Below are 9,970 nucleotides of genomic sequence, written 5' to 3'. Positions count from 1 at the left end.
GTCGCCTCCTCAGTCCATTTGAAATTGTCTTTCTTCAACAAATCTATCAAAGGTTTAGCCAGCTTGCCATAACCTTGAACAAACCGCCTGTAATAGCCAGTTAGGCCTAAAAAACCACGAAGCCCTTTTATTTCTTTAGGTAGGGGCCATGAATTGATTGCATCTACCTTCGATTTATCTGCTGCCACCCCCTGACCTGAAATCACATGACCCAAATATTCCAAACTTTCCTGACCGAAACTGCATTTCTTTTTATTAGCCTTCAATGAGTTGGTCTGCAACACTTGTAGCACCTGTTGCAAGTGAGCCACATGACTAAGCATGTCTTTACTATATATAAGGATGTCGTCAAAGAATACGAGCACAAATTTTCTCAGGAACGACCTTAAAACTTCATTCATAAGAGATTGGAATGTGGAAGGTGCATTAGTAAGGCCGAAAGGCATTACGACAAACTCATAATGTCCCTCATGTGTTCTGAAAGCCGTCTTCTCAATATCTCCCTCATGCATCCTGATTTGATGATAACCAGACTTTAAATCCAGCTTAGTAAAAATGGTTGCTCCTCCTATCTCATCCAAAAGTTCCTCTATGATAGGAATAGGAAATTTATTTAGAATAATGATCTTATTTAAAGCTCTGTAGTCCACACAAAATCGCCATCCTCCATCTTTCTTTCTGACCAATACGATTGGACTAGAGTAAGGGCTGATACTATGCCTGATGGCTCCTAATCTCTTGCACCAATCTTTCTATCTCGGTCTTTTGATAATGAGGGTACTTATAAGGTCTCAAATTAGGAATTTCAGCCCCCTCCTTGAGGTGTATTGCATGGTCTTGTTTTCTCTGAGGGGGTAGGTCTTGAAGATCTGCAAATACTTCTGAGAATTCCGAGAGGAGGTTGTCAACTGCTTCTGGAACTTGAAGTGGTTGTTGTGATGAACTGGTTTGCCCTATACATTGCAAAATTAGTCCTTCGCCTTCCTTTTTGAACACTTGCATGAAAGCCCCAAATGTTAATTCTGATTTGGAAAGAGCTGGATCTCCAATGAGTCTATGCACATTCGGTCCTTGCTTTATAGTCAGTTCCAACTTGCCAAAATCAGCCTTAACTTCTCCTAAACTTGCCAATCAATCCATGCCTAACACCATGTCTACTCCCCGCAATTCAAACAGATAATAATCTTGGATGACTTCCATTTGTTGTAGCTTGATCAGTAAATTAGGGCATTTACCCATACACCTTACCTTATGTCCATCACCCACCTCCACTATATATGAAGGTGAGTCCAGCACCTCCAACTTCATATTGTTTACTAAATTTGAGGCAATAAAATTGTGAGAAGCTCCACAATCGATCAATATGATTACTATTCTATCTTTCAACAACCCCTTTATCTTCGAAGACTTAGTTGAGGTTAGTCCAGCCATGGAACAAAGGGATAATTGCAAAGAATGAAAATTTCCCACCAACGGTTCATCATTATTCTCTTCTTCCTCCTCTTCATCTTCCTCCAATATGATCATTCGAAATTGCTTATTTTTACACCTATGCTCTCTAGAATAAGGCTCGTCACAACGGAAACACAGCCTTTTCTCCCTCTTTTCCCTCATTTCAGCCCCGGTTAAGTGTTTGAACTCACCTCCCCTGCTTCGGTTACTGTCGGCAGCCTGCATATGACCTGAATTTGTGGGTCCACTTCCAACCGAAGAAGATTCAGCCCTCTTGTCCCAACCAGTTTTAGTTTCCACAGTCACCGATTTACTAGGAAAATTGTTTCTAACAAAATTCAAGGGTCTAGAATAATTGTTAGGAATAATTTTCTTTTGTAAAATTAGGTTCTTTTCCTCAATCATGATAGATTTTTGGATTACCTCCGAGAGTGTATGATGCTCATGCAACTTAACTTCCGCTTTGATCTCTTCCTTAAGGCCATTCAAGAAAATTCCCCTTACAAATTCTTGATCAATTTCCCTCAAGGCTCCCACAAATTTCTCGAATTCTTCCACATACTCTTCCACCGTGCCTAACTGTTTCAAAGCTAAGAGTTGCTCCAAGGGATTCTGCACCATAGAAGGTTGAAATCTTCTAACCACTACCAATTTGAACCCTTCCCATGTAGGATTTGGAGTGCATCGGCTCCACCATTGGTACCAACAAAGAGCCTTTCCCTCGAGTGCGACCAATGTTGCTTGCATCCTTTCTGTCTCCGTCACATCTTTTAGTAAAAAATACCTCTCAAGCCTTTGAGTCCATCCAAAAGCATCATCTCCCGAGAAAATTGGAATTTCCAACTTTCGCCACTTTTCTCTGCCTCGCTGTTCATGATTTTCACTTTCTCCTCCTATTCCACTGCCTTCATCATGCCAATTAGGAATTCTATGTCTCTCGGTTAGTGCAACCAATGCTTCCTCCAAACGCTTCGTCCTGGCCTCATACAGTTCCAGACGAGTTCTCTGTTCTTCCCTTTTCCGTCGCAACTCCTCTCGTTCTTGAATCCAGTCATCCGAATTTCTAACCATGCTTCTCGTCAATACCATGCGCATAAAACAGAATTGCAGCGTGTTCTTAGGGCACCAGATCGGTGCTCTGATACCAGTGTTAGAACTGGTATTATTTCAGAATTTGTAAGTAGATAAACAATATAGAAATTCCCAACAAGGAATCAGATTGATTCTAGGTTGGTAATATTTTATTGAATGCAGAAAGTATTACAAGAAATACAGAAAAGTACTACACTGATTTCCCTCCCAAACCAATCGAAACCAAAACTGAACTCCCCATGATTTAGTTATTCCTATTCTTATTATTTTTCCCCCTTAACAAGAGGTGTGTAAACCTCTATTTATTCATTATAAACTGCTGTCCTAATTATTATTTTTCTTTCTCCTAGAATACACATGTTTAATAATAGGCTTAGGCACATTAAGGAGTGTACTCCTATCACCACCATTAACAGGTTTATTATTTTATTTACCATGGCTCTATTCTTTTGTTGTGTCTGTTATTAGTTTTATATGCTCTTTTTATTATTAATTTTTTATATTCATGTATGTAGTTTTATTTTTTATCTTTGTTTTATGAAGGGATGGCACAATTTGTAAGCAAGTTCGCCGAACCTGGTGATGATGAATATTCTCCACCTGTACCAGTAGCTGAAACTCCTGCAATATTCAGTTATTTTGACTACGTTTTGTTTAAATTCATGATTTCGCATTGTTGTTACATCTGGCTTATCTCTGGAGATTTGTTACAAGGAGTACTATTTTTTGTTGCTGATATGTTGAAACAAGATCTCCAGTATTTTATTTATGGCTTTGCCTCACCTGTGAAACTTTGTAATGAACAGAGTGAAACTTTTGTTTCTTCATCTGATTCTTCTAATGTTCTCCTACACTATTGTGTACATTGTCTATTTGTGTTGCCCTTTGAGACAACACGATTCTGATTACTTTTAATTTGTGACAAATATTGAGATAGAACCTTGTATTTATGGGGTAAACAGGCTATGGTGTGAGTTAACGATATTCTATTCGCTGGTTGTGATCGCTGAGATTTTATTGTTTAGGTTTTGCATGAGGTTTCTTTGCCTGTGTGCTCTTTTATTTGGTAAAAACTCCTGACTTGCATGGTGATGTTTTAAGACATCATTTGCATACATATTCTGTCGTTATGAGTAGAAAATGGCAAGCTTGAATGCTAAGTGTAATGGATTAAAAAAAGCTGCAGCCCATTTCATGAGTCTTCTACCTAGTGGGGTCTAGGGAGGGTAGGTGTATGTAGCCTTACCCTCGCAAGCGAATAGGCTGTTTCTAGGATTTGAACCTTAGACCTCCAGGTGACAAGGAAAACAACCTTATCATTGCGCAAAAACAATAAATTTATTAAAAAATATAATTACTCTTACCTCTTAAGTCTTCAACACTTTTCAGATTGTTTTTGAATTTATATAAAACACAAGGGACTACTGAGTATTGTAATGTTTAGTGGAATGACATAATTGTTACATGCTGAATATCTATTACTTTTCATAGAGCTAATACGTAGTAAAAAATGTTTTAAAGCACCACTGTTTGGTCCCCCTTGTGTTGATCTGTTTTGGTGAACACAGGCAGAAAAAAAAGCGAGAATACACAAACTTCTTGTAGAGAAGGGAGCTGCAAAGGCTGCAGAGGAGCTTGAAAAATGTGATGACTCCTTTATTGTTACGATTTAGTTAATATTTGTGGATTTAAGTTCTCTGGATGCTGTTCTTATATCAGATTCTATGCAGATGATCCACACAAGGACCCAAATATATCAGGAGATCCATACAAGACACTGTTTGTAGCTAAACTGGTGAGTTACTTCTCTAATATCGTATTTATGCGAGACTTTTGATTAGAATATTGCATGTCATATCTCATTGGTTATATTTTTTAGCAGAGTTATGTCCACTGAGAGCAGAATCAAAAGGGAGTTTGAGTCATATGGTGCAATCAAACGGGTAGGAATTTTGAATAACCCCCAGGGGCTTCGGTAAGAGTTTTGTACATATATGTTTTTAAACTCTTTAAATATACTTCTATTTGACATCTTTAGATGTTATGCACATTGAAAGACGTTATCTAATTCTAAGATTTCTTTATGCATTATGTAAAACTAAATTCCAGCTTTTTCTTTAATAATAGTAGACTTTTATAACAGTCTATTGCATCTGAAGAAACTGCTTATAATTTAAGTGAATCTCATGACTGACTCGCTTGTTGTGAAGTTGATCATTCATAGCTATGCACCAGCCTCATTTCATTTGTGATTGCTGAGTGACTTCGAAATGTGGTATTGTGGTGGCACCACCAATTTGTTGTTTATGGTTTTATTTATTTATTGTTTTCTAGTTAAGTTCCATTTTGCTCTGCTGTTAATATATGTGGATGTGTTTCTCTTGGGGCTTTGGGTCTCTAGTAATTATCATAGAAGTCAGTTAATCATCTCAATACACATCTCTGGTAAGGGTTAACATGTTATTCTGCAAATGGTAAATGATTCTAAAATTTCAATCAAACCTGACTCCATTCAAGTACTTCCTCCTGCTTGGTACTTTAGTTGAAGCGCTGAGCTACACAATGATGTGAAGTCTTGTCTTTGGCTTTGTTTTTGTATAATGAAAAGGAGAGTGACAACTTCTGTTCTTTTCTTGCACGGGGAAAAATATGTTGGGAGTATTGCAATCTCTTCTTCTTGTTTAAATTCATAGTTAGCCTACCTTTGATGTTGCCAAAACTTTATGGGTCATGTTAACTAGTGCCAAAGGAAGCAATAAAAATTAAGTTTTTATTGGGAACAGGCACATACCACTTTTTAATGTATCAAATACAACACTACTCGATGAAAATTTATTTTTTTAGCTTCCTTATCCTAAGGGAACTTGTTAACATTCCCCAAACTTTATTTTTTGCTTTAAAGGCCACCAAAACCAAATTCGCCGTTGAGAAGATTTCATGGTATTTTCTATATTACCAATAGTTGTTTTTATTTTATCAACTTAAAGTAAGTATACTTGGTAAGGGGACACTAGTCAACAACTGGTTAATTGGCCCCAAATACATCAGTTTTCCGCAGTTGTTGCTGGTGGTGATGTATCTTGAGATAGGAGCTGTGATTAAAAGGTAAGCACAACTCATTAGGCATAGTGCCTGTCTGCTGTGACATTTTAGGTTTATAATAATAGTCTTTATTTAGGTTGTATTTTAGTTAACTAAGGTGAGAGAACATGTTTCATATTATATTTTTGTAAGGTCAAGGCCAGATTGTTCCCTTCTTACTATTTTCTCTTTCCAATTTCTTATGATTTAGGTACGGTTGGTTGCTGATAGCGTGACGAATAAGCCCAAGGGTTATGCATTCATTGAATACCTACACACAAGAGACATGAAAGGTTGATAGTGTTTTTATTGTGGTTTGCCTGTTATTACGTATATGCCATTTTTATAGTTTTTTTGTTAATTTTGCAACTGCTTATAAACAAGCTGATGGTAGGAAAGTTGAGGCCAGAAGAGTGCTTGTTGATGTTGAATGTGGGAGGACTGTTCCAAAATGGCAACCTCGCTGTCTAGGTGGTGGCCTTGGCACCACTAGAGTGGGAGGTGAAGAAGTTAATCAGCGGCATTCTAGGAGGTAAATCTGTAAATGCTCTAACTGCAACATTTTAATTTAACATCACTCCTTGCTTATTTTAAACCTTTTGGGATTTTCCCAATAACCTGAAGTAAAATTAACTAGTGAAGTGAAAACCGACAAGGTCGTTGATTGTTATACATTATTTTGTAATATGTATGACATTTGCAACAATACATTCCTAACTTGGTGGGCTATGGGATTCTATGATTTTTCGTGTGTAGTATGGAATAACATTACAATACATTTGCAACAATACATTCCTCAACCCTTCAGAAGTATTAGTAGTTCACTTTTCCAGGAAATGATAATCTTTTTTGCGTAGAGAGATCATATGCAATAACATTTCTTGTCTGCTGTTTTTTTTACTTTGCTCAACTAGCAAAACTGATTGTTATGACTTTATCAGAACCTCATATTACAAATTATCATGGTAGTTTTTCTTGTGTAATCCACAATAACATGTCTTGCTGTCCTTTGATATGGCTTGCTCAACTAGAAAATCTTATGGTTGCGACTTATGAGCACCTACATAATGGGTGTGGCTATTGGCACTCTCAAATGCCTATTCACACTCCTTAACCAATCATGGCTTTGTAAATTAAAAACAAATGTGATCGATAGTGAGGACTGTGGATAGACACTTTATAGTGCCAATAGCCCTACCCGTAGATATTTGTTGGATGCTTTCTGTCTTCTCCCCTTGAAGGGAAATTTTGACATGCCATTCTTATTTAGAGAGCAACAACAATCAGGACCTTCTCGTTCTGAAGAACCTAGAATGCATGAGGACCGACATGGTGATCAGTAAGAGTTTTAATTACTTCTATTTCAATTTGATGTAGTTAATTGATTTTGGTACTCCTCAAGTGGCTGCTGGTCATACAATAGTTTCTTGACATTTCCTGAGAGGAGGAGAGGGGCTATGATTTCCCTACATTTCAAATTTTAATGATTTTGAAACAAAGTTCTTTCATCCAATGTTTTATTAGTCATTTACTTTGACTGCTATTGGCTGAGAGAATTTCAGGGACAGAGAAAAATCATGTGAAAGAGGTAAAGATAGAGATCAAGGACAGGAGCGGTCACTTGAACGCTCTAGTAACAGGGCCAAGGATCGTGATTATAGAGAGGACAAGCACCACATAGACTGAGATAGGAACAAGGACAGAGATAGGGAAAGAGAGAGAGAACATGGTCATGATCGACATAGAGCACGTGATCGGGATCGTGGTCGAGATCGCAATCATGATCGGGATCGAGAACATGATCACCATCGTGAAAGAGATAGAGATTATGAAGTTGAAGAAAATGACAAAGGACGCTCTGATAGGAAGACTGATTATGATCATGTTGAATCTAATCATGAGAAAGACCGTCATGCTGTTAGACATAATGACTATGAACCTGAGGATGATCTTGGTTACCAACCTGTGCATCGACATAGGCATGCAAATTCTGACCATGATGATCAGTATGACTAGTATGACCAGTATGAGCATCCTGTGGGACACAGGGTAAACATGGTGATGGAGATAACCATGGTGACCATTACAATCAATATCCTGATCATGTTGGGATAGAAAACGGCCACCACACTGAAGGAGCAACTTCTGAATCACGTGAAAGGGAGAAAAGCCGTGATGTGGACCATGGATATCGTCACTCAGAGAGGTCCCGTTCTCGTGAGCATGATTACTAGGAATTTGAGCATACTAATCCCACTTTACTGGTAAGAGCCATGGTGTACTTTTGTGTATTTTATTTATTGGTAATTAGGGTCAATCTGGTCATAAATTCTGGAAAGGCTCTTAGCAGGTAGCAATCGATTCAGGCGTGGAGTGATCAAAGCGCTACAAAAGTACTCAGTTTCTGCTGCTATCATAAGCACAATAAAACCACCTGATTTTAAAACTTTACTGCAACATCTTTGGGGTTCTCAGTTTCAATATGATTATGGACACTAATATAGCTGGTTTTGTTTTCTCCAGAGTTTTTAAGAAACATAAATCTTTCTCCCAGTTTTTGCGGGAACAGTGTCCAGATTTTAATTTATTGTTGGTCTGTTTGATCTGCTTGCAACTACATTTTAGTTTGTTTAGTGTTGCGTACATTACAATGTCAGATGTTTTGTAATGATGGTTTATTTTCAAATAATTTACCTGAAAAAGTGAGGAAGCAAAGTAGTTGCCTAAATTTACAATATTTTCACCTTAAGGCTCCTGTCTTGTTTTGGTGCCATTTTTGGCTCCCAATTGACAGTGTTATGCCTGATAACTCCTGTTAGATGGAGTGTTATCCTTGTCCAAGAGCATTACTTTAAGCTATAACCTATGGCTTTCTTAGCAGGTCATGCAAAGGAAAATTACAGCTGCAAAGAAAATTACTTTAAGCTATAACCTATGGCTCTCTTGTTAGATGCAAAGGAAACTATTATATAGCTGTTTTTCTTAGAAGAAAAAAGGCTGTAAGATGTTTTTTTATCCATCGGGAATATCATTCTTCGGAATGTTATGTTTGAATAAGTTACAGTGTCATATTTGGATGGTATTAAACATTCTGGATAATTTATTTGATATTTCAAAAGTATATTCGATTAGAAAGAGGTGAAAGGAGGACTACATAAGTCGTTTAAACTGAAACCATGGTAATCATACATTCCCAAATTCCCAATTAAGTTTTTGGGTAATATCAAAATACTATTATCAAATACCACCCAACAATTACAGTTTAGTCTCTTTAAGAATACAGTGACAGGCTGGTTGTGACATTTCCAGCGAGTTTTTGTTTGTAATAACATGGAGTGTGTTTGGTTGAAGAATTTTAATACTCTAAGCTATTAAAATGACATGTAATTTAATTGAAGCAATTGAATACATGGCATTTTCTGTAGTCATCTATCCTTTAATCTAGAGCTAATTCATCACAATCATCATCCCTTTCACATTGTGTTCATAATTAATCCCACGTTCCAGTTGACCAAAGTTAGCATTTATATTTTGAACATTCGGTTCAAACATTTTTCCTTTGAAAACTTTACACTAGAGCGATTATCTCAACCGACTTCCCCCATTGAAGATCACATCACTTTCACACATTCTATGAAGTCAAAAATAAAGGTTCTAATTTTAATATCATATCCATAGACATAGGTAGAATCTTTTATGCACCATTTTACAAGACCGAGTAAGGATTGAACTACTTTCCCTAGTTATTGAATCCTACTTTCACACATTCTCAGCTTATATGAAGTCAAAATTAAAGGTTTAATTTTTTCCTTGTACATGTTAAACCATATATTTTCCATACCATGTTCCAAGGCTTCATGGGACTCATTGGGCTTGTTTCTCCATAATCCTCTCAAAGTATGGAGTTAGAGCCCACATTTGAAAAGCATTTAGGCCACAACCTCACATTCTTGCAACAAATGGTTAGAAATAATAGAAATTAAATCCTTACTTCATTCCCTTAACTTGTTTCTTCCAAACTCAAATGTATGCAAGCAAATTAGGCTTTTTCATTATGAACTCTCTTGTATTCTCAAAATCAAAAACCTCTTACCCTTCAATATTCAAAATGGCAATCTAAGCTCTTATGATATAAGCAAACTAAGGGTAATTATGAAATATTATTTTGATTTTGTGACACTAAAGAAGCACCTTGTTAATATAAGACCCTACATCACACACAATTGTTGATATGGATTGTTCTAGGAATAAGTCTTGGTGTACCCAAGTCTCCATAGAGAATTCTGGAAGAACTCTCAAGTTTCTTCAACTATGGTAGTTGGGTAATTATGAGAAAAGAGAATAA

General features: G+C 36.9%; 1 protein-coding gene and 1 pseudogene across 1 annotated transcript in view; one reads left to right on the top strand and one right to left on the bottom strand.

The window, feature by feature from the left end:
• The window catches only part of LOC109350506, a 2,686-nt gene extending 145 nt beyond the window's left edge, over positions 1 to 2,541 (bottom strand). The window contains exons 1-3 of the mRNA XM_019591737.1: positions 1,236 to 2,541; positions 782 to 1,118; positions 6 to 678 (exon numbers count right to left, since the gene is read on the bottom strand). Of these exons, the coding sequence (XP_019447282.1) occupies positions 6 to 678; positions 782 to 1,118; positions 1,236 to 2,541 (2,316 nt within the window). The remainder of the gene's footprint in view (positions 1 to 5; positions 679 to 781; positions 1,119 to 1,235) is intronic.
• LOC109350505 lies at positions 3,090 to 8,374 on the top strand (annotated as a pseudogene).

The sequence above is a fragment of the Lupinus angustifolius genome, chromosome LG06 (assembly GCF_001865875.1).
Source record: "Lupinus angustifolius cultivar Tanjil chromosome LG06, LupAngTanjil_v1.0, whole genome shotgun sequence".
NCBI lineage: Eukaryota > Viridiplantae > Streptophyta > Magnoliopsida > Fabales > Fabaceae > Lupinus > Lupinus angustifolius.
This window is presented reverse-complemented; position numbering and strand designations above follow the sequence as displayed.